We start from the raw sequence: 26,467 nt of genomic DNA on the forward strand, positions 1-26,467 counted from the left end.
ATCACCATTCAAATTTAAAAAAAATTATACGGTGTTCGGTTACTTTTTAATTTAATTATAAATATTGTTTTAATACATTTAATCTAGTTTTAAAAAAAAAATTAACAAACAATAATTGTTAAATTAAAAAGTAACCTGAAAACCGTAAGAATTTTTTTTGAATTTGAATAATACATTCATTTGTTTATCACTTGTTCGTAATGTTAGGGTTATACACGGTGCAAATAAATAATGACAAATGACAAAAGTAAGGGCAAATGAAAAAATGTTTTTTAATCATTTTATCGTAATGCCTTTAAATTTTCATTTGGTGGAATTGTTCTTTAAGATTCCATCTTTCATTTGAAACCAAGAGTTAGTAGAGCAAAAATACGTAGGTGTAAGGTTCTGTTTTTTAATAAAAATCAATTATTTTATTTTTTATCTCCTAAGTTTGAATTAGTCCGATTAAGGGTGGTTTTTTCGATTTAAAAAAAATCAGAGGGGATGGAGCAATTCTGACTTCATATTCGTTTTCAGTGGGCCAAAATACTATAGGAAATATATGTATAGTTTAAGAAACAGAAAACTTTTTTTATGTGCCTGTGATATTGTCAAGAAATAAACCATCTAAAACTTTTTTTGAGTTAAAATAATGAAAAAAATTAATGACGATAAATTAAATATGAGCATATTTTTTTACGAAAAGTTTTAAGATATTTTCTCGAAAGTAACAAAAAAAATGCAATTTTCATTTGGAGAATTAATAAACACTAAAAAATATACCAACTAAGATTCAACGATTACGAAAATAACAACAAAAACTTTTTGTAACATAACATATCGTCACTATTTTACTGATTTTGACAGCCATTTGGCAAGTGATATATTTTTTTAGTATCAACAGCGCCAATCTCCTCCTATTGCCAGAATCCCGAAACGTCTTATGACATATATTGCCTACCATATAGGCCTACCAAATGGCTGTCAAAATCAGTCAAATACTGTTGATGTGTTATGTTAAAAAAGTTTTTGTTGTTATTTTCGTAATTGTGAATCTTAGCTGGTGTATTTTTCAGTGTTTCTTAATTTTCCAAATGAAAATTACATTCTTTTTAGTTATTTCCGAGCAAATATCTTAAAAGTTTTCGTAAAAAAATATGCTCATATTTAATTTATCGTAATTAATCGTCATTTTCATTATTTTAACTCAAAAAAAGTTTTAGCCGGTGTATTTCTTGACAATTCCTGGTGGATTGTGTAAACTGGGAAGTTGACTGAGCTCGGTGAAGTTTCGGTTAGTTTGGGTTTGAGGCAATATATGGCAAAAAATAATTTAAATATTGGTAAAATTGCTATTAGGAAGTAAAAATTAAAGATTTCTGAGTCGATTTATGCAATATTATTGGATAATTATCTCTTATTATTAAATAATTAACTTATTTAAAGTGTAGTGTATTTACCTGTCATGGTTTATTCTATTTTATGATTGAAAAAAGGGAAATGAATTAATATTAATTATTTTTGTTATTTATATACGTGTTGATCAATAGATATATGGCGCTCAAAAATATTTTGTGTAACACGCCTGGTCGACTTAACGCGCGAAACGAATTCAAATTCTTAGTCTTTAATAAAGATAAAAAAGGGTCTTAGAAAAATCAATTTTAAATATAAATAGACGATGATCGAAAGTCTCAGGCCCGTTCCACAATTAAGAGCTTGGAAGCTCAACTCCCGCAAAGAAATAATTATTTGCTGAAATAGTTGATAAAAAAAATGTGTTCCGTTAAAATAAATACTAGTCCAATTAATTTGCACAATCCTGATCTACAACTCGTTTATTTAAAGAAAAATGCAATCAATTTCGTATTCTCTACAATTATTGTTAATGGCTCGAAGATCGGATAATATCTGTCTGTCGAAATCATTCTTTTTGTCATCGTTACGGGAAAAAACTAGACCCCACCAAAAATCGAGGGTGGATGGTCTTACTCCTCCCCCAATTTTCTTAAGGGGGGAACCTCGTGTAAATGCATGTTTTTTCAGGAATTTTTTTTAAAAAACTGGTCAAATTTATTGAAGCAAAGTAAAAGCATACCTTAAAGTACACAATATCGATGGCTGGGTGTAAAAACATGATACATCGAATTGGCGTTGAAAAGCATGATACGTCGGATTAACGTTGGAAAAAATGATACATCGTCGTTTGATTTGAAGAACATGACACGTCGAAAACGAAATTTTTTTTCAAATTTCTGTTGGTACCACTGATCGTGAAATTTAAAATGTGTCAAATCTTTGAAACTGTTTTATGAAACAAATGATTTTGCTTCATAATATGTTAGTTCAAAGAAAAATTAGGTTAAATAGCTTTTTATAAAGTTTATATTTAGATTGATAAAATCTGTGATTTTATAAATAATTCTATTTTATTATAAATATTTATATAGTAAATATTCTATTACAATTGGTGTTGTTTAAATATTTGTTTAAAGAGTCAATCATGCAGAGTAAGTAAAGTATATTTTTTAAAACACAATTATTAAATAAATTAAATTAACTTAGGTAAATTTTTTCTAGTAAATCCTCCAATTATTCATTTCCTGGAGTATTTGACACCCATGACGTTGTCATACAGCTATAAAAGTAATTAATAATACAGACGACCATTTAAATACAGTATTGTAATCCCGTTGATTTAAAACGAATTTCATGTAAAATATTCAAAATTATATGTGTATAGTGCAGGATTTTACTTCTATTATTTTAATATCATCATATATTCTTAAAAAATGTAATATATAACAAACTATTTTAAATTTCGCGGTCAGTAGACCATTTTGCAAAAAAATAACTTTTTTCTTTTATAAACAATGTTAAAAAACAATTGTTAAAAAATTTTTGTTAAAAAAAGGAGCTCGTCATGCAATAGCCAGTAAGATAAAGAAGATTTGTGGTAAGTATGATTAAAATCGGTCAAAAATTGGCTGAGTTACATTGCACGGCGCAAAATCAAGTATGCAACTTCAAACTCCTTTAACACCGCCATTTTGTAATATTTTTTAATAAAAAATTTTTTTTATAAAGCTCATATTGTGTACTTTAAGGTATGCTTTTACTTTGTTTCAATAAATTTGACCAGTTTTTTAAAAAAAATTCCTGAAAAAACATGCGTCGCCATAACACGTCGTCGTATTTCACTCGCAGTGTATTCGCGAATAGTTTTTAAAACATTACTATCAAATTTTTGAGTTTTAATGATAAAATTTCATTTTTCTCATTTGACGTACTGATTGATTTTTTTCAAAAATTTTTCAAAAAAAATTACTTCCTTTTATAAAACTTTTAAGCCTAGCACGATAATGGGCTAGGCTTAAAAGTTTCGTAAAAAGTAGTTTTTTTGGAAAAAATTTTGAAAAAAATCGATCAGTACGTCAAATGAGAAAAATAACTGCCATTCCAGGAGTTTTTTAGCACTTTTCGGAGTAACCTTTCCAAATTAAATGAAACATTTTTCTAATAATATTTATTAATATAAAGGTCCAAAAAAATCACTTTTTAAGTAAAAACAATTGTTTATTTAAAAAATACAACAATAAATAATGCAAAAAATTCACTTTTTTCCTGCAACTCCAAATAAATTGGTTTAAAGATCAAAATTTTCCTTATTTTTCAAGCTTTAATACCGCACAAGAAACATAGAGTCCGAGAAAATATTCAACTCACAATTTTTTAAACAATGTTTGTTTACTTTTTTGTATTTTATTTATTATGAAACGTCTGCTAAAGCTGCGCGCGACGTTTGGAAGTTGTCGCTTTCTTTATTGAGCAGAAGCTCATTACACTAGCGTAGTAGAAAGCATGTTGTGCAAAAAGTGAGGTTATGTTGTCATTAAACGAAACGTAAAAATTTCTGGTTATCACATTGAATGGTTTTTAATTATCTACTTTGCAGTAAAAAATCATAAAAAACATTTTTGAAGGATGAAAAACCTCACTTTTCACACAACATGTTTTTTACTACGCTAGTGTAATGAGCTTCTGCTCAATAAGGAAAGCGACAACTTCCAAACGTCGCGCGCAGCTTTAGCAAACGTTTCACAGTAAATAAAATACAAAAAAGTAAACAAACATTGTTTAAAAAATTGTGAGTTGAATATTTTCTCGGACTCTATGTTTCTTGTGCGGTATTAAAGCTTGAAAAATAAGGCAAATTTTGATCTTTAAACCAATTTATTTGGAGTTGCAGGAAAAAAGTGAATTTTTTGCATTATTTATTGTTGTACTTTTTAAATAAACAATTGTTTTTACTTAAAAAGTGATTTTTTTGGACCTTTATATTAATAAATAGTATTAAAAAAATGTTTCATTTAATTTGGAAAGGTTACTCCGAAAAGTGCTAAAAAACTCCTGGAATGGCACAACTTTTTATCATTAAAACTCAAAAATTTGATAGTAATATCGTTTAAAAAAAATTTTCGATTTTTTTTTAAAAGTACGTTTAAAAACACAAATTTTAAAAAAAATTTAAAGTCATGAAAATTCTCCAATTTTCAAAATTCCATTACTCGAAAACGGCTTGCTAAAAAAATTTGAAAAAATTTATGGAAGCTAGTCTCAGTTGGTACTAAAAGAAAAAAAATCTCAAAAAATTCGGAGATGCAATTGCAGATGGATATATTATTTTTTATTAATGTTTAGAAATTTCAGCTAAAATGGGAATTTTTGATTTTTTAACTTCCATTAATTCTTTAAATTTAACTCAAATGTTTATATTATTATATTATTTTTGTATGTTTATTTCAATGTTAATGCTTTCTCCACGAGGAAGCAAATTTTTTTTGCTGATCGTAAAGAGGAAGCAAAATGTTCAGGTAATGAACATCTGAATTTACAACTTGTTTTGAGTGTCTAATACCTCCAGGAAGTGTTTCCAACAATAATTTGGGAGAATTCAATTTTATAGTTCCTGCAACCAACAGTGAAAATTTAAACGATCTTTTCATGGTGGCAAGTATGCTTAATTTAATAAATGTTTAAAATGGTAATTTAAATTTTTTGAAATCTTATAATTGTAATAATTAACAAATTCGGGACTCGGATAATAATATTTTATGAATCGTTTTTGGGGCACATTTCCTAAAAAAATTTTTTAAAAAATATAAAAATTAGTTCAATCTGAGACTTTCAAGTTACTTAAGATATTATATTACGTTTTTATCTATTTATTATATAATTACAGAATCCAGCTTCTTTTGAATTAAAGAATTTAACAAAACCAAATGTAAATTCCAATTTTGCAAGCCTCAATCGTGGTAAAACATTTGAGCAGGGCCCTTTAGTCTTCTCATCGCCAGTTTCGATTGATGTCGAAGAGTTTGAAAAACGGAAATATAGGCTTGAATATGAGGAAGATACAAGTGAGGATAGAAGTTTTTTGGCGAACAAAAATTTCAAGTTTTTTGTTTAAAAATATTTAAGTCTGTTGTATATAAAATTATGTACATGAATTAAAAATTTCGCAAAGTCTTGAGCTAAAATGTTAAAAAAAATTTCAGTCACTGTTTAAATATGTTGAAGATATAGATGCTTGGAAAATCTTGGATTTTAATTGTTTCTCTAATTTTATTAATTTATTTCGCATAAAAATTTAAATTCTTTTGTTTTAAGTAGAAATAAGTACGAATATATTACTAGAATTTAAAAATAAATTGATCAGTCAAATTTCAATCTCTAAAATTTGAAATAAGTTGCATTTATGCTAAAAAAGTATTTTATTAAAATATATGTCGAAAATGTTTTTTTGGAAAAAATGAATCGAATTTCTTAAAAATAAAATTGAAAAAATTTGAAAAAGTCATATAATTTGTGACCTGCTAATTAATTTTGCAGTTTTTATTATTTTATTTATTTATTTATTACATATTTCCAGAGTATAGTTCCTGACGGAGTAAATAAATTAAAGAAACAAACTGTCGATTTTACGAGCGAAAATCTTGCTAAAAATTTAGTCAACTCTACACCGTCTGCTAATTCATGTACATCTACAAATAACTCCAGTAATGATTCTCCAGTTGCAAAAAAGAAGCGCAGGGTTGAATGTGAAGCTGGTCCGAGCAAGAATAATATACTTTCCTATGCAGCCACAGAGCATATTAATTAATTATTAATTAATATTATATATATTATATATATTATATATATATAAATTTGACTTTGTTTGCAGGACTTCAGACAGCATTTACTGAATCATAGTTTGGCGTCTGCTAAAGTAGTAGAGCATTATGAAGTCAAAGGATTTTTGTTGGAAAGCCATCGGAACGCAATCGCTTCTGTTTTAGTAAATATTCTTTTATCTCAGAATGAAAAGTAAGAATCATTGTTAATTCATATTAGTTAATATATAAATTATTTATACATAAATTGATACACATAAATCTTAGAATAAATTCTAATACATATACTATGATTTGTTAAATTTTCAGACCTGCTACTACCGAATGCGTGTGTGCAATAAAATAATTATAAATTGATATGATTATTTTATTGTAGGAAGTTTATTACAGTATTCCTGATACTAATAATCGCAACGCAACTGGTAAAATATACCACAAATGAAAAAACGTGAAATTTGCAGAGAAAAAGAGAAGTGGTCACGTAAAGTCAAGAGATTCTTTAAAACTATTGCAAATGACAAAAGAAAATGTTACTATTTGTAAAAAAATTGAAGGTAATTTGTATAAAAATCTAATTATAATTTTTTAATTAAAGAATATTTCAATTACTCTTAATTATAAGTGATCCTGCAACTTAAGGATCCACCTTAAGTTAATTTATTTATCGTGAACTTTGATATTCGCAAAAATAATCATATAAATAATAATTAATACTTTCGACATATATTTTGAATTCTTTTAATTTAACTACTGATTTTTCATATTATCCATCAGGTAGTATTGATAAGAAAGATATTTTAGTGCAAGCAGCGATTGCTCATTTAAAGCATGAATCTCATGATACGTGGCCAAGACTTATGCAAAGTTGGTCAACTACGCATGCTTTACGGCGTCATATTCTCAGTGAGAATAAATCTCAACAAGAGGAAAGTACATCAAAAGAAAGTGAAGTACAATACATGGTGCATGACTATTTCAAAGATTGGCCAATCTTTGCCCATCCTAAAGGATACCTTTTGGTAAGTGTAAATTTATTAAATTCTGGAGTAATGCTCTTAACCTTAGTTTCATATTTTGCAGATAAATCAAGATTTTAACGAATTATATCCCGGCAGAGAAGCGGATTTAATCACAAAGTGGGACATAACTGCAGACTTTATTGTCGAATTGGTTCGTAGAGAAACTGCAAAATCGGACAGCTACACCTTGATGCAATTAAAAGAATATGATCAGCATCCTAATAAAAACATTTTAATTAAAATTTTTTAAATTTTAATTATCGATCAACTACAGAAATATTAATTATGTAGATGATAAAAAATAAAATTATTTTTTAAAGTGCTATTAATTTTTTGAAAATCGTACGACTCTAATCATTTAGTTTTGAACCTCTTACCTCAATTGCTAATGAACAGAAATCGAGGGAAAAAATCGAAGGATGTACTAACTGCTGCTGAAGTTAGAAATTCGTTTATTCTTAATGTAACAGTATGAAACGTTTTATTTTCATAACTTTGTTAAAGGGTTACCAATTATACAAAAAAAAACAAATATTGGAAATTGTCAACAAATTTCAAAATAAAAATTCTGTGGTAACCCACTTGTATTTGTTACCTTTGATTTAACTAAATAAAATTAATTTTTAGTGAGAATGGTAATTTTGTTTTGAATTTAATATTGTAGTTACGATGGTAAATAGGTTTAAGTATTTCATTAACCTAATCATATCTGATAAGGTAGAAATTTTATTGACCAACAGTCAAATTTGTATGTACGAAACTCGTACAAATATTTTCGTGCATGGTTTCTGAAATGTATTTACCATCGTAACCACAAATTAATTTTTCTTTGTGTTTTTGACAGATTCCTGGGGATCTCAACCGACAAGTAGAGAACCACGCGCATTACACTGGGTAGCAAAAAATTGTCATGTTGTGTTTATTTCAAAATTCCTGTGTTTATTGAATATTTGGGTGTCAAGGATAAAGAAAATATAAAAAAAAAATTTTAATTTGTTCAGTTCCCTAAAAATGGGGGTTAAGGTAGTATACTTGCAGCAGTCACTGTCAAAAATAAAGTTCAATAGTAAGCATACAAAGTACAGGGTAACTATAGTATGTTGCTTAAGATTGTTTTACATGACTGTTCTAAATACATCGTTAGCCTGTGTACAGATACGAACACATGCATGTGTTAGTAGTGATTCCCCTAAAATTACCATGCATTAACCTCAAAATTAGTGATTTTTTTTATTTTTTGAAATCTTATTTCTTTTAAATGAAACAGTAATTATTTTTCATTTTTTTTGATTTAAATTCTTTAAATATTCATTTATAATATACCAGTTTTTTAAAAAAATCTATAGAACATTTTAAAAGTTATTGAAAGAAATGTGCCATTTATATGCACTCTATATAGGCTAACAATGTTAAAGTATCAAACTTTTTTTAACTCATAACGTTTCATTGAATTTGCAGTTTAAATCATTGGGAATGTATGCTTGACATGTAGCGATTCTCCAAAATCGGAATTGCTTGAAACAAGTCACTTAGAGATTTTCTGGGTTGTTGATTACAAATTTAAGGTTAAATTTTAAAAATTCAAAATGGCGTATGCGGTACGGCAGACGATTTTTTAAAAATCGTTAAAATATGCTTAAGCCGTATCAGTTGGTGGATCTAGGGGTCATCGATTACGAATTTTAAGCCATTTTTTCGAAATTTTAAATGTTGTATTGTCTTTTTCCTTGACACCTAGATTTTCAACAAGCACAGGAATTTTGGAATAAACACAACATGACCATTTTTTTGTTACCCAGTGTTATTTGAAAGAAAAATCTCTACCGTTCCAGCCAACTCTCATATTCGTCGGGCCAAGTCTGGGTGTCGATTATGTAATTTGATTTGAAGTCAAAATCAAATTCATTTTAACGTCAATGTCAAATTTAATTCAACAAATTCATTGTTTTATTTAACTTAGACGTTAAATTAAAATTTCATTTTTATTTCAATTTAAAGTCGCATTCAAATTTATTTTTTGATATCAATTTGACGTATTGCAATCAAAAAATAAATTTGACTTTGACGTCAAAGTCAAATCAAATTACATAATCGACTCCCTGTGTGACATCTCTGCGTGTTATGCGCAAATTAACAATATCAGGTATCATTTCCACAGTTCAATTAAAGCGCTAGACACATGCTTGAAAGCATTTTTTGTCTTTGATATGCTGTATCCGACAGAGAGCCACGCAGTCTACACTTTTATTCAAAAGTATTTTTTTGAAATTGACCTTCGGGAAGACAAAAAATTTCCCGGGGTAATAACGGTGATAAGTTCCCTAAGAGGTCTCTATTCTAACCAAAAACAGTGTTAAAGTAATAATGTATCGTTGCGTTGAATGTAGAGCAGAAATTCCGATTGCTCAAGATCTGTGCAATCATTTATTAATTATTTATACTTCTGTAAAATCATTCAAAAACATTTAGAGCAAAACTATGTTCCGGAGATTTTAGTTCCTATAGAAAATTTAAACGAAAACGTACCTGACGTGCCTGTCGTTCCTGATAATAAGGAAATTAATGTCGCTGATCCCATTGAGGTTGCAGAAGATGAAAATCCGGAGTTAGAACCTGTCACTGTGCTAACCTTTAAAAATTCCCTTTTTCAGTCGTCCCTTGCTTTAGTAGTTAAGCTGAATGCAAGTAGTACTCTGAATGGAGCTCATATTCAAGAAATCATTCAAGAATATTTTAATAACTATTTTTTATCTGGTTTTAGATATTATTAAATCTATGGCCTTTTTAATGTTAGAAGGAACAAATCAAAATCCACAAGATCTTGATGATCTAGATAATAAGTTTGCATCACTGGAAAATGTGTTTCAAGGTTTAGAATCTGATTGGCTTAGAAGAAGTGCTTTAGAAAAAACTTCATGCTACATTCGTCCAATAGCTTATCATATAAATACTGATGAAAAGGTTTTAAATATTCACGGTAATCCCATTTTAAGGCGTGTGGAATCGAATGGTCAGTATATTCCAATGCAGAAAGTATTGAAAGGATTTCTTGAATTACCAGGAGTACTACCGTCTATTCTAAATAATATCGAAATTTTAAAAAATTCTCGCGATTATACAAACATCATTCAAAGTCTTTTATGGAAAAAGATTGAATCTAATTTTGAAAACAAAATAGTTTCTCTTGTTCTTTTATTATGACGACGTTGAACCTGACAGTGAAATAGGCTCTCATTCCGGAAATCAGAAACTTGGCACCGTTTATTATCAAATAGCCTGTCTTCCACAGAACTTGCTCTCATTAATCGAAAATTAATTTGTAAACTGCACAAACTTTTATCTCAATTTTAAAAAAGTGAAGATCCTCAAGAACTACGTACTGTAAACAATTACGAACAAGACGTATTAACTAATGATTACACTAAAACTGGAATTAAATCTCGATGTATTTGAAATATTTTTTATCTTTTCACATTATGTTCAATCTGTATGTAGACTTAATGCACGATTTTCTAGAAGGCGTATGCCATTATGATTTATGTATCATACTCGACTTGCTCATTAATTTCTATGGGTTTTTATCTCTCGATCTTTTGAACGAACGAATTCAATATTTCAACTATGCCCTGATTCACTTGAACTCTACCGAATATCTTGCTGCGCTCATTGCTGATCATCACGAATTATTTGTACAACCTTGAAACTTAAGCATCATCTGATGGTTCACTACCCCAAAATAAGAAAATTGTTAGGGCCCCTCATTCACATTTGGACTATGAGATTCGAAGGCAATCATCGTCAAGTTGTAAAATTGCCTTCAAAAATCACAACCAGTCGAAAAAATTTACCATTAACGCTTGCGAAAATATTTTCATTGAATTTCTGCACCAGATTATTTTCGAAAAAAAAATTTGTTCCAAATTTTGAAAATAGTTCGAGAGAAATGCATCTAGTAAATTGTGAACAATACTTAAATTTTCGTCCTCTATTACCGATTGCACATGACAATTTTTTTGTGGTTGAAGAATCGACTTTTCGTAGTACTCTGTACAAATCCAGTATGGCTTTAGCTATTGATTACCAAGAGGATTTACCGGTTTTCGGAATTTTAAAATTCATTATCAAACCCAATGATAACATTGGGGTTCTTTTCGTATTGTCTGGCCTCTGCAGTGTAGGATTTAACGAACATTTTCAATGCTATGAAATCTTACCAAGTAATGATTAGTTTGTAAAATCACCTAACGACTTAGTTTCTTTTTACCCAATTTTTCCTAAAACAGGAGCTGATGGTAATACTTACCTTTGTCTGAAACATAGAATTTAAGTAAAACATGCACAGTAACTTGAGAAAAAAGTGTACCTTTATAATCGTAAGTTACGTGTATTTATCTTTTTTGATCTATGGTTTTGTGTACGTATATTTACAAACAAAAATTGTAATTTTATGGTTTTACTTCCAAAGACAGAATAGTTTTATGTACTTTCGAAATTTCAATTTTCAAATGTATACATTTTCTAAATTAATATATTTTTATCAAAAAAATATTAATTTTACGTTCAAAAAGACTGAATATAGTTTTGTATCTTCGTCATTGCAAATTGCAAATTTATTTTATAAAGTAATGTAATTTATTATAAATAATGTTACTAATTTTTTAACAAAATAAAAACTCTTCTGTATAACTACAAAATAAATTGTTCATTATTTATTGAAAAATTATAATTTAGAATATAAATGCAAACTATTATTCCCAGAAACCCAAGAATATTATATTCTTATTCATCTAAGAATATATTCTTAATATAAGAAGAACGTCTTAATAGGTTAAAAATATATTCTCGATAAAGATTCTTAGAATATATTCTTAGTTTAAGTATATTCCCCACTTATATTAAGAAAATATTCTTGGCGCCTATTTATGTGGCGAATATTCTTAAAATAAGAATATTCTTTTTTTAGTGTTTTCTGTCCCTCCTTTGCTTCTTTTCTTTGTCGCCAAAAAGATAGTGGGGATGCGGACGGAATGAAGGAATTAAAGAATACGCAGATTATTATAGTTAATTAATATAAGATAATTATATTTAATAATTATTCAAATTAAACCGCGTGTTTTGCGCTCTCAATAGCGGTCGAGGAGTGCATTGCATGCGCACGTTACATTTGTGATTTTTCCTGTCGTTTTACGCGAGGGGAAATTCACTTCAGAAATCACGATTTCCTGATTTTAGAATTATAGGAATAGTTTAAGAAATTTTCGAAATCTATAGAAATCCCGGGAAGTCTCATTCGAAAACTCAGGAAATCTTAGTATAAATCGCTGGGAGTCTCGATACAGTAGTCGGCTCGGCAGCCGACATCTGCCGAACGCGACCGAGCAAGCCCGAAGTATTTATCAACTAATGATCACATCTATGTATAGTGTCGTTATCACATGCCGAGACACTTTTTGTAAAATTATAACGAGTTTGATTTTTATAAATAACTGCGTACAAGCAATTTTCAAAATTTAATTATTGTATTCACAAAAAATTGATTTGTATTAAATTAAGATGCAAAACATTTTACCAATGATTTAAAAAATTATTTTAAATGCGCTTTTAATAAGTGTGTGATTGTTTTTGATATATTTAATAAACTTATAAACATAAAAAGTCGATCAAAGTCGATTTTTTACCAAGCTAATCCAAAATTTCATTTTAATATATATAAGTCCCAGTATGTAAGCAGTCATTGGCAGTTGAGCCGGTAATCGAGCCGGCAGTCCCTAGGAATCTCAGGTAATCGCGTAGATATCTGAAGAAATCTTAGAAATTAATAAGAGAATCTTACACAGACTATCTCTACCGATTTTTGATTTCCTTAGTAAATTTCCCCTCGGTTTTGCGGTTTAAAAAAATTTCAAGGATTCCTTATAGTATATTGCTTAACATGGGGAAGAGGGACCTATTTACGGAGAGGACGAATGTTTTTAACACGAGTCGAGCACTGCGAATCACTGCCTTCAACCTCGCGCCTTCGGCGCTTAAGCTACAACTTCGTAGCACGAGTCGAACACTGAGATGAACGAAGCTGTAGCCCAAGCGCCGAAGGTGCGAGGGTAAAGGCTGAGTGATTCGCAGTGCTCGAGTCGTGCTAAAAACATTCGCCCTCTCCGTAAATGGGTCCGTCTTCCCCATGTCACGCAACCAAGAAAACTAGAGACAGGAGGAGTAACTCAGGTGGTGGGGATGTCGTCGAAAGAGAGGGCAATGAAGGAAGATTCTCTCTGCAAAGGTAGTTCGTGCGGTAACCAAAAACGGTTTACTTTATATATACGCAAGTATATATAAAGCTATAATATAGTAGAAGAGAATGTGTCTAATCGCACAAGGCAATGTTATAATAGAGAGGTTATAAGTAATAATATTATTAAAAATCATTATTATTATTATTAATCAGAATAATATTATTATTACCCACCGCCGGTAATGGCTTGGTGCTGAGAACACTTGGTCTGCGTTCGATGAGGTTAAGCACTTCTGAGCACGGTTAGTGCAAAGATGGGTTACCCTTTGTGAACGCAGTGACCGGATGTGTTTTCACCACGTGAAGACATACCGAGCGTAGGCTTGACGCCGAGGTACAACGGTGTGGATTGTCGATTAATTGTCCGATTCACAACGCTGGAACTCGGTTGTCAATAAGCCGGTTGTACTCAGGAGAGGTTTTCTACAGTTTTCCTACTCCTCTGGCGAGAAAACCCATTACGGGTGGTCCAGGCAAATGCGAGTACTCCTATCGTCGAAAGTCGTACTGTAGGCGCACTAGGTTAATAATTTAGAATAATTTTCAGGGTTATGCTTCCAATCAAAAAGTATTCCTCGGGGACTCTTGTCGAGAGCGTTAGGCCAATAGGACAGGAGTATAAATTGAAAAAAAAAATATTATTATTACCGTTCTTTGCGAATTTTCGAACTGCAGTTCAAGGTATTTTATATAAATTGCAGGTCTCGGATTATACGACATTTTCCAATTTTTTTTTAAAAAATACGATTTTTTCGACTTATTTTAATAAAATGCGATTTTTTAAATAATTTTTTTACAAAATTTTAAACAAATTACGGTCTTTTATTATACAATGCAAATCTTCGTTAGATCTTTTTTATTTCAATTATTTAACAAATTTTTAACTAAAATTTTAATTTTTAAAAAATAAGTGAATAAAATTATAAAAATTTTAATTCAAAATGACTTGAAATTTAATTAATTTCAACTTTACCCCTTCAAAAATTATTATTTAATAAAAAATTTTATTTAAAAATCTGTAAAACTTGATTAATTATTTCCTGAAATTTTTTTTAGCGTCAAAACTAAAAACTGTGACAAAATTTTAAATTCTAATATATTGCTTACATCATACTTCCAAAACTTATAGAAATGGAACTTAAAGAATTTATTTTAGAAATTTGTCCTACTTAAATAAAATTTTAAAAATTTGTCTTACAATTAGTTAGATAATTCTTAAATAATCGAAATAAATTTTGGTAATATTTTTATAGAATTATTCTTATTAGGGGAGGATGGGGTAAGGATAGTTAGGTAAGACATTTTTGGATCTAGTAGCTAAAATTCAACAGGCATCGGAAAAAGAATAGTATCGTTCGAAAGCCTGTTTATTTAGCTACAATTTTGTAATACTATCCTTGCCCCTTAATTATCCTTGCCCCATCCTCCCCTATAGAATTAATAAAATAAATTTAATATCTAATAACATTAGTTATTTAAGAGAAAAAATCGGACAAGTGCGAGTTACACTCGCATAAAAACCGAGGGTTCCGTACCCCTAATCCTAAAATTTGAGGGGTTTAAAGTGTGAAGGCCGATGGAAAAATTCCAATTTTGCTTAATTTTTCTTGTAATGTGAGCATGGAAATACATATCATAAGTTTTTAAAAATTTTTAATTTTTTTATCATTTAACATTTTCAATTTTATGATTTTTTTAGATTTCACCAATTAATAAAAATATCAACAAATAAAAAATGTCAAAAGATAAAAAAAATAGCAAATGGTAAAAAAAAGAAAATGGCAAAAATGGCAAATTATAAAGAATGGCAAAACACTACAAAAATATAGCAAGCACAATTGGAGTTCTCGCTATATTTTTTTTGTAATCTACACGCAAAAATAAGGAAAAGTGTATAAATTTGAAACTCTTTAGATAAAATATTCTTCTTTTTTGAGGAAAAATCATGATTTTTATCAAAAATTATCAGTTTTTCCTTGAAAACACTATGATAATTAACTCCAATCGTTCTCGCTGTATTTTTTTTGTAATCTACAAGTAAAAATACGTAAAAAAGTATAAATTTGGATCCCTTAGGATAAAATTTTCTTCTTTTTTTATTCGAAAAATCCATGATTTTTTCTAAAAATATGAGTTTTCCTTAAAAACAATATAAACATCAACTCCAATTGTGCTCGCTATATTTTTCCTGTAATCTACACGCAAAAATACGTAAGTATACCAAACATGAACTGCCTTCGTCAAATATTGTGTGCGCTAGGAGGATTAATCGCTTTTTTTCAAAATTTTTTATTTTTCCTTGACAACGCTATGTAAATTAATCCGAATCATGTTCGCTATATTTTTCCTGCAATTTTCACGTAAAAATACATAAGTGTACCAAATTTGAGCTCTCTATGTAAAAAGATGTGGCAACCAGGGGGGGGGGGTACATAGTCATTTTTAGGGATTTTTCGTAAAAATTCATGGTTTTTCCTTGACAACGCTATGATAATTAATTCCTATGAGATTCGCTATATTTTTCCTGTAATCTACACGCCAAAATAATTATGTATACCTAATTTCAGCCATCTAGATAAATTCGTGTGGCCGCTAGGGGGGGGGGGTACATGCCTTGCTTCACCAGTCTCATTAATAGGGTTCCCCCTTCGGGTACGGAACCCTAAAAAGATGTTTTCAAATTAAATTACTTATTTAAAGTAAAATATTCATTAACCAATTAAATTTTGTTAAAATAAAATAACTTAAAAAATTTTGTTTTTAATATAAATCAACTAAAATGTTTTTTCTGTGCATTAAAAGATATTATTTGTACTTGTCATTAAAATAATACTAAGTTTTTTTTGTATTTTAGAAGCTGATAATAAATTAAATAAAATGTAATCAAGGTCGGAAGATAACTTGAAAGATTGTCAAAAATATCATTCGAGTAATTGTTTATGTCAAATTATATGATTTATTTATCAGACGGCGAGAACCCATATGCGCCAAGAATACTAAAGAGTAATAAGGTCTGACGTTGGCCCATACTGTCGACAACGCGTATGTATATTCGGCCATGACATGGTATGTGAATAAGGCTTAATATGAATGATAGAGAATCAGCAAAAGGGTGGTAAATATGAACTGAAATAAAAATAGTAGCAATTAAAAGAGAGAAAATATTGAAAAATTAAGTGAACATAGAGAAGGAGGGAATCCAGAGGGAAGTTTGCCGATGTGTGGCCCTGCAGCTCCAGACTACTCAATCCGTCCGGAGGGAAAGGTCCCCGGCAAAACTTCTACACAGCTCTGATGTGAAAATCAGTGCTTCTCTGGGTCTCCTGAAGTGTGTAAAGAGAGAAAATTAATTTTAGGCGCGCAAAGTTGTTAAAAGAGAAAAACGAATGTAGTAGGAATTAAACTGTTGGTTTAAATTTTTAAATTAGCGTGTTTTAAAAATCTGAAAACGTGGGAAACAACTCTAGGAATAGGATTAGTTAGAAATTAGACACTACTGAAAGGAGGGGGGCATTTTAGTGCTCTTGAAAGAGCTTTAATTAAATCCGGACGGAGGGAATCAAATCTGGGACAGAACCAGAGAACGTGATCAAAATCCTCTTGTACATTGGGACAGTGTGGGGAGTTACTAGAGTCAATAATATTTTTCCTCGCTAGGTTGGCATTTAGGTTGTAATGATTGGCTCTAACACGGCAGATTGTGGTGATCCATAGTCTGCGAGCTATAAAGTTTGCAAACCATGGCTTTTTCCTGGGTTTGTAGTAATACTGAGTGTATTGGGATCCCTTGATCTTGCCTAATTCTATAAAATGGGTGTTACAGCTGTCAACTGATTGTTTCCGTCCTATACATCTATTCCTGTATGTCCGGGAATCCAGACAAGAGTTGTTGGGCGGTTGAGTTATGAAAGAACATGTAACCTATTTTTTATTGCGAAGATTATATAAGATTTAATTTTGTAGGCATGTCCAGAAGCTAAATTATTAAGGACACTAAGGGAGTCAGAAAAAATTACGGTATTAGAAAGGTTAAAATTAATGATATGATCCAGTGTGAAAAGAATTGCAAATGCTTCTAGTGAAAATATTGACGCATAATCAGAGATTTTGAATTTGGAAGTTAAATGCAACGAGGGGCAGACAAAGGCGCATCCGGCTACATGGTCTATTTCTGATTTGGAACCATCGGTGAAAAAGAGTGTGTGACTAGGGAAATTAGAATTAATTAGTTCTTTAAATAGAACTTAGGTGTTAGGTGAGTCCTGCAGTAACTTTCCCCAATTGAGAATGATTCTCGGGGTAAATAAATGATCGTCAAAGAGGAATTCGAAGTAAGGATCGATGTCCTTTCTTCTAATATATTCGCTGTAAGCTTTCGTTTATTCAAAAGCGATTAGGAGGGGGTAATTAAATTTGACGTTGGAGTCAATAGTGAGTTCCGAAAGCTCCCAAAGTCTGGTCGGGAGGGGATGGATAGAATTTGAAAAGACTCTGAGGAGATATTTTTTAGCAAGAAAGTTGAATCTAGATCTTAAAGGCGGTTCGCAGCATTCAGCCATCATAACATTAATAGGGGTGCTTTGCCTATAACCTACGGCCAACCTTAGTGCTTGATTGCGGAGTTTTTCCAAACGGACAAAATTTTTATGGGATTTGAAGTTCGCGGCAAGAGAGCCGTAATCAATATGGCTTCTAATTAGAGAGTCATAGATGCGAATTAACAGGAAAGGGTCTGCTCCCCATCATGTGCCTCTGAGAACTTTAAGTATGTTTAATATTTTTGTGATTCTATCGCAAAGATAATTAAAATGGGTATCAGAGGAAGATATTTCGTGAAAATAGACGCCAAGGTATTTCGCTGAAATGGATGGTTTGATGAAGGATTCGTTTAAGGTTATGGATAATAGAGGGTTGTTTGTGTCGAGTTTTTGATTATTAAATATAACAAGTTGTGTTTTTATAGGGCAAATTTCCAGATCTCTGTTGGATAAAAATGCAGAAATAATGTTGAGGCAGTTTTGGAGTGAGGCTATAACTACGTTTGGATCGTCGGAGCGAGAGATAATGGACCAGTCATCCGCGATTTCGTATATTTTGCAGTCATCGGGAATTATGGAGTTGAGATTTCTGCTATGGGATTCCGTTTAGCAACGGCGCTAAGTAGTGCTACGCTACGCTACGCTACGCTTCGCTTAGCTACTCTACGGATTCTTCTAATTAAAAAACAACTTAAAAACAGGGTAGTACAACACAACACAGTACAACACAGTACAGTACAGTACAGTACAGTACAGTACAGTACAGTACAGTACAGTACAGTACAGTACAGTACAGTACAGTACAGTACAGTACAGTACAGTACAGTACAGTACAGTACAGTACAGTACAGTACAGTACAGTACAGTACAGTACAGTACAGTACAGTACAGTACAGTACAGTACAGTACAGTACAGTACAGTACAGTACAGTACAGTACAGTACAGTACAGTACAGTACAGTACAGTACAGTACAGTACAGTACAGTACAGTACAGTACAGTACAGTACAGTACAGTACAGTACAGTACAGTACAGTACAGTACAGTACAGTACAGTACAGTACAGTACAGTACAGTACAGTACAGTACAGTACAGTACAGTACAGTACAGTACAGTACAGTACAGTACAGTACAGTACAGTACAGTACACTACACTACACTACACTACACTACACTACACTACACTACACTACACTACACTACACTACACTACACTACACTACACTACACTACACTACACTACAGTACAGTACAGTACAGTACAGTACAGTACAGTACAGAGTCTCAAGTCTCAATTGCGACTAGTCTCATGTCTCAATTGCAACAAGTCTCATGTCTCAATTGACACGAGTCTCAAGTCTCAATTGCGACTAGTCTCATGTCTCAATTGAGAATTGTCTTAATTAAGACTTGAGACTTGTCTCAATTGTGACTTAAAACTCGTCAATTGAGACAAATCTCAAGTCTCATTTGAGAAATAATAATTTGCCTTTTCAACAGGCAAGGGGTTAACCACTTTATTTTAACCCTTTTATAACCATTGGATACATTGTAAACAATTTTTACCGCCATCTTAAATAATTATGGTAACGAAAACTAAAAAAAATTTGATTTTTTGAAAAAAACTCAGTGTATTCTCCTCTTAAGTGAATTTGAATTTGTGTTATAGCTAGTGACTTTGCGCTACGCTCCGAAGCGATTACACCGTAGCGATTTGGAACAAAATCTTGACCAATTCGCTAACTCGTAGCGCCGATAGACTTTGTTTTTTATCTTACACGCCACTAATTAATTTTTTTGACAAAATTCAAACGGGAGTTGATCTTGATTATCATATACAATAAGTCTGTAAAAAAAAATTAATTTTTTAGTGCTAATTAATGCAATGCGCTACTTAGCGCCGTTGCTAAAAGGAATCCCATAGCTGGTATAGATACCAAAATTCAACGGATGAGGATGCTTCCCTGTGGGACGCCAACAGTGTTGGTTCTTGGACCAATGATTTCGCCGTTAACTTTAAAATATACATTTTTGCATTTGATGGATTCGTATATAAATCGAGTTATTTTTTCTGGAATTCCAATATCTTTGAGGTCCTCTGCAAGAATACTCGGGATTACACTAGGGAATGCGCCTTTGATGTCGAGGAACAAAGCGCCAACGTATTCGCGTTGACGTAGGCCTGACCAGATTTCTGTGGAAATCAGCGCTAGGTTATCCGAGCAGGATCTGCCCTTTCTGAAACCGAACTGGTAGGGACTGAGAATTTTGTCACGCTCAATAAGTCAAAGGAGTCTATTGTAAATTAGTTTTTCTGTGAGTTTGAAAAGACAGGAGGCTAAGGAAATAGGTCGGAATTTATTTGGAGTAGATTTTGCAATAAAAAAAACGAGGAAGTTATTCCAAGAGGGAGGAAAGGTGCCACTGGAGATTAATCTATTCAGAATTGATAAAAGTGCTGAACGGGCTTCATCTGGGAGGTGTTGGATAGTATTAAAGTCGATTTTGTCAAGACCTGGGGATGACTTAACTCTACATGATCTAATAGCCAGTGATAGTTCAGAAAGGGTAAAGGGCGTTTCTAAAAATTGATCGCTGTCAAAGTTGTTAGGAAATTTTTCGAAATATGCTGTAGGAGGGCAGGTTTCATCTATTAGAGAGTGAAGTTTAGCTATTGTTTCTTTGTTTGCTGAACATGAGGCCGTCTGAGGTTGTGTGAAACGATTCTTAAAGGATTTTACAACAGACCAGACCTTAGAGAGAGGAGTGTGTCTGTCCAAGGAATCGCAAAAAACTCGAAAAGATTGACGTCTAGCTTCGTTAACATTACGCTTAACTATGGCCTCCTTTTTTTTGTAGTAGAGAAAGTTCTCGTAATTTGAGTGGCGTTGGTATCTTTTTAAGGCTATTTTCCTGTCCTTTATAGCCTCGTCGCATTTAGAATTCCACCAGGGTGCTGGAACAATAGATTTCCTTGGACGATCTGTGTGAATATTATTGTTGTGTATGGCATTGCGTTGAGGGCAGACTGAATTTATTGCGGAGTCTATAAGGTCAGTAAAATTATTGTAGTCGGAAACTGGGTCATTGGAGTTTAAGAGATCTGGATTAGAGTCTATAGATTCACGGAGATTGTTGGAAAAAAGACTCCAATTCATTGCTCTGAGGTTATATTTGTGGGATGAAAAGGTTAAAATGGGAATTGAGAGACCTAGTGAGGTGAAAACTGGAAAATGATCAAAAGGAGTTTCCAGTATCTGGGTGTAGTTTGTTTGCCGGGGACTCTATAAACTGAAATGATTAAAATTTCACCTAAGGAGGAGTTAATAGAAACCGCAAGAGTCTCAAGTTCGTCCTCTACGGTGAAAATAGTACGAATTCTAGTGCAGGTCAAATTTTTCCGGATGGCAATCACAAGACCGCCACCCTTGTTTACTATTCTGTCTTGTCTAATTATATTGAATTGTTTAAGGGAATTTAGATTGTCTCTTTTGTTGGGCTTTAAAAAGGATTCGCAGAGCAGGAGTATATCAAATTTGTGAGAGAGTTTTTGGAGTTCGTTTCGAAGCTGAACCCAAATCGATCGATGTTTACGAGTTTCCGCCGCTCTATCCACCTCCGAGTCGTCGAGAGTAGACGACTGATCTGTAAAATCCATCAATGATGCGCCGCAGGCCATGCCTCGGCTGCACGAGCGCAGCACGATGGCCGGCTCTAACCTAAAAACGAACACTTGGGAAATAACACAGAGCCTGTGAAGCAGGCAGAATAACTACGCTTTGAAAAACTAACACAGATCTCAGATCGGCTGAGATCAAGATAAAAGCACTAATGCGCACAGAACGTTCGGAGAACGGTTTGAAATTTTTGCGAGCAAAGGCAACGCGTGCGTCCGATATCGCTGTTCACGAGGAACTCGAATACTAAACACAAGTAAACCGATAAATGTGTTATTATGCGCAGAAGCCCAATTTTAGTCTACTGCACCGACTACTTGCGTAGTACGCCACCTTTATTGCCCTCATATTATACCTCAACGTTCTCTATAGGACTCAAGCGAAGTTACTCCTCCTGTCTCTAGTCTTCTTGCACGCAACATATCATGAAAGTAACATAGGATTATGTAATATAGCGTATAGACATTTGTCAAAGTTGTTTTATACAAGTAGATTTGTATACACAGCATAGGCGGGTCTGGAAATTTCACACAAGTGCAAAAGAATTTGATAAATGTTACTAATTAAAAGTGTTTCAAGATAACAAAAATAAATCAACATAGAAAGTATTAAATCTGTAGTTTTTACAACTTTTTTAATTTAAGTTTTGTCAGAACGGCTTTTTTTATTTGGAAACCACTACGCTTTTGATTTTGTATATTCTATAACATTTTTAAAACTCAAATTAATATTTATCTGTTAATTTTTAAATAAATAACTTACTTATCAAACCCTCTTCTTCAATTTGTAGGCCTTCATTTAACATTTCATTCCTATACTTTTCCAACTCAGCGACATAGCCCTTATTGAGATATTGTTGACGCCACTCCGTTTCATATTTTGTGTTTGGAAGTGCTATATCTCCCAAAAAGCCATCTATAATAACAAATAAAAAATATTAACATGTATATGGTAAATTAAAAGTGTTAATTAAATGAAATTCGAAAGGGTCGTTTTTTAATCATCAGAGTTACATCGAAAGATGATTACAGCTTAAATGTAATCTATTAATTTTCCTCCGAAAGAATACCCACACCCTATACCGAGACTTTTCTGACACCAGAGTTTTGACAATGACATCTTGTACAAGAAAATGTACAAGTTCTTGTACATGTTCATTAATGAACTTGCACATTTTCTTGTACACCCAGAGAAAAGATTTCTTTGAAACAAAGAAATCGTTTTTATAAACTCACTTTTTGAATCAAAGATAAAAATTGTTTGAATTAAAAAAATTTTCTTTGATTTTACGAAAAAGAAATTTTTGAGTGTTTTCAATCAAAGAAATTTTTTCTTTGAATGATTTTTTTAACCTAAAGAAAATTTTTTTGAATCGAAGAAATATTTGTTTCGCACGTAAGTACGCTAAGTTGCCACTACTGCGTTTTCGCAGACTACGTAAATTAGTAAACAGCCGTGTGTGCCTCATGGCAGCGTGTTCATAGCGTGCTAATTATAATCGGATTTATGGTCTAAAATGTTTTGTATTGATAGCTAAATTTATTTTTAGTTTTTCTTACAGTGGGTAATAAAAAAGTTTGTGAATTGTTCGTGCCTTTGAGATTTACGAGTGATATGTGAAATGTGTAAATAATGACTCGCAGTGTATTGATTGTTTTCTTCGTGATCAAAATTCTGCCATGAAGTTTTGTTCAGTATTTTACATGTAAAAATGCGCATTAAATTAATTAAATGTCTTTGAAATACATTTTAAGTATTTTAAAAATATTTAATTAATTTAATATTTTAAAAATATAATTTAATCAAAATACGAACGTATATATACAATCTCAAAATAAAATAAATATATTTTCCATTCGAAGAAATTTTTGCATTAAAACAAACATTTATTTCTTTGATGCAAATAAAAAATTTCGTGAAATCAAAGAAATATTCCTTTGAGTCAATAAAAAGCAAATAAAGAAATAATTTCTTTAAATCAAAGAAATTTTCCTTTGACCCTATAACAATGCACAAATTTCTTTGATTAAAAGAAAAGTTCTTTAAAACAAAAAAACTTTTTTCTAGGTGTACATGTTCAATTAATGTTCTTGAACAAGTTCAGCATCCGGAATTGAGACATGTTCTTGTATCGGAACTTGTATAAGATCGTGGACAAAAAAATGTACTTGTTTTTGTACATATTTTTTGTGCAGGTTTCATGTTCATTTTCTTGAACCAGATGTGGAACATGTTCATTTCTGTTTTTTATATTAAAAACTTTAAAGGCTGTGCAGTAGTTTTCTTAAGCCTTTACAACTGCGTAATAATTTTTTGCATGCAGAATTGAAGAGTCTTAATAATTGAGGGACTATTACCAGTCAAGTAGATCTTGTACAAGTTCTGAACAGTACTTGAACATGTACAAGAAAATGTACAAGTTCATTCATGAACATGTACAAGAACTTGTACATTTTCTTGTACAAGTTTTTTCAGCCGGTTATAACCTTTGAACAAATAATTTCTCTTAAACAGCGGTATCTTTATTTATACAACTCTTCCACAATTAATGCTACTACCAACTCTAGTCCAATCAACCAATTCTTACAAAAAATTAACTACTTACACAAACTCAAAAGAAACTCTATAAAAATGTCGAACTCTCAACAATGCACTTTACGCTCGATAACGCAATATAGTGAACATAAATGAATAAATTAAAGTTGTTTTATGGAATCATTGCACTAGTACGAGTGACAGTTTTTATCATCCATACTTGTTGTCATTGGCGCCACTAAAAAGTAGTCAGCTGAAGCGAATGTTCTACCAGAGCCGTTTCTAGGAGGGGACCAAAGGGGCGATTGCCCCGGACGCCACAATTTTAGGGGTGCTGAATTTGGACATACAAAATATTTTTATGTCTTAAAAATGTAATATTACAACAGCAGTTTATTTCTTATTTTCTTATAAATTTTGTATTTACTTATTTTTATTTAATTACTTTTCTATTAAAAAATTTGTCTTTTTAAAAAAAGATTAATATTTTTACTTAAAAATCTAAAGTTACGCACTACTATCAGAGTATAACAAACGTACGTTATACATTGTAATGAAATTTTAATAAGAGAATCAAAAATTATTTGAAAATAATGATTTTACAATATTCTATCAAAAAAAACTATTTAAATGGTATTTTGAAATAATCAAGACAAATTTAATATAGAACTTGGATTCTTTAATGAAAATGTGCTGTTTGATTTTAATTTTACACAGTTGATATATAAAAAAAATAATTATCCCGACAAATTTTCGATATTTACGCGAACACACGATGACGCTTGCTAAGAATCTCAAAAGGAAAACCCCGCGTTTCTATGATTCGATACTGATGCCGGGCGATAATCATTCCACCGTTTCACATTAAGAGAAATTGGGGATCTAAATTTCTCACAATGTAAAAGAAACACTTAGCCGAATGATATCTCGTAGTATTAGATCGTATTGATGAAACCTAAACTCATGCATTCAATTAATCCGAATTCGCATTCATTCAAACACACGCTCGTTAATATAAGATTACAGAAAAATACTCAATTATACGAAGTTCTCTGTGGTGATGATGCAACTCAGGTCTGTGATGATTATTTTGATCTGGAGTATAATGAGTCTAGAATTTCCGCTATCGGAGGCGAACTTAGTGCGAGGCGTCCCTCGAAATTACAATATCCATTGGGTGCAAAACCCAAAGACTTCCCTCTCGGGCACGGAAGATACAAATAAAAATCCAAAGTCGTGAGATTATCACAGTCACATTAAAGATTCGTGCACATCGGCACAATTAGTTATCACAATTGGTATATGCTCAGCGGCACAAACGTTTATCACCAAGATAAATGCACAACGGCATAAATGTTTTTCACGTGGATCCACAATACAAATAAAAGAAAAAAGTTAACGATAGCCTAGGCCTAATTAAAATGGTTCAAACTTGCAAGTTTAAAAATGTGTATTTTTGTCAAAGGCTAATAAGTAAGTGTCAAACTCTCTCGGTCGCTGAGGGTCCCCCCTCTTTGTAATCAAATCTCCCACCGGCTCCATGACCAATTAGTTTCACTACCTCCTCGGAAAATTAGGAACGTCCCTCTTTAGTGGAAAACTGTAGGCCTACGTTCCTCACAACATACTTCGCGTATATGAGGTACCTATTCCTGCTTATTATACAACCTTACCAAGCGCTGGCTTGCGCGTGTGCACTTCCGATCAACAAAAAACATATGTTCAACATTGCACGGAAAAGTTTTTGGGTTGTCTGCTCCCTCAGGCAGGTGAGTTGTTCTACAAAATTGACAGATTGATGAAATGCTTCAATTTGAGAACTGCTGTGCTCAGTGTGAGAGCAATTTATACAAGTTTTAGGTTTGTTTTGTATGCGGAATCTTAAAAATAAAAATTTTTGTGTTTCATTTTTCATTCAGTAATTATCTACGCCGTTTCTTAAATCAAAGTCCAGAAGACATCCTCAAAAAGACATCTTCAAGACGTTTTTGGAACAAGTGTGCCCACTGGGAGGTGATCTAATTTATGATAAATTGTATAAAGAACGACCTTTTCTAAATCTACTAAATGAAAATTTTAAGAAATACTGGAAACAAAGCAAGTTTTAAAGCATAGACGAATCTATGATTAAATTTGAAGATCGTAGTAGCATAAAGCAGTACATGCCAGCAAAACCTATAAGACGCAAGTATAAATGCTGGTATTATAGTTCCACTCTTACGCCGCCAGATGGTGATAATTTTTTTTCTC

General features: G+C 31.6%; 1 protein-coding gene across 3 annotated transcripts in view; it reads right to left on the minus strand.

The window, feature by feature from the left end:
• The window catches only part of LOC127284386 (tolloid-like protein 2), a 228,910-nt gene that overhangs the window by 169,970 nt on the left and 32,473 nt on the right, over window positions 1-26,467 (minus strand). For all 3 annotated transcript variants that reach the window (XR_007843472.1, XM_051309786.1, XM_051309787.1), the window contains exon 2: window positions 22,445-22,597. Coding sequence is in view for 2 of the 3 variants with exons in the window: in XM_051309786.1 (XP_051165743.1) it covers window positions 22,445-22,597 (153 nt within the window). In the remaining variant the exon portion in view is untranslated. The remainder of the gene's footprint in view (window positions 1-22,444; window positions 22,598-26,467) is intronic.

The sequence above is a fragment of the Leptopilina boulardi genome, unplaced genomic scaffold (assembly GCF_019393585.1).
Source record: "Leptopilina boulardi isolate dan_hultmark-lab unplaced genomic scaffold, ZJU_Lbou_2.1 LbouV2_324, whole genome shotgun sequence".
Taxonomy (NCBI): domain Eukaryota; kingdom Metazoa; phylum Arthropoda; class Insecta; order Hymenoptera; family Figitidae; genus Leptopilina; species Leptopilina boulardi.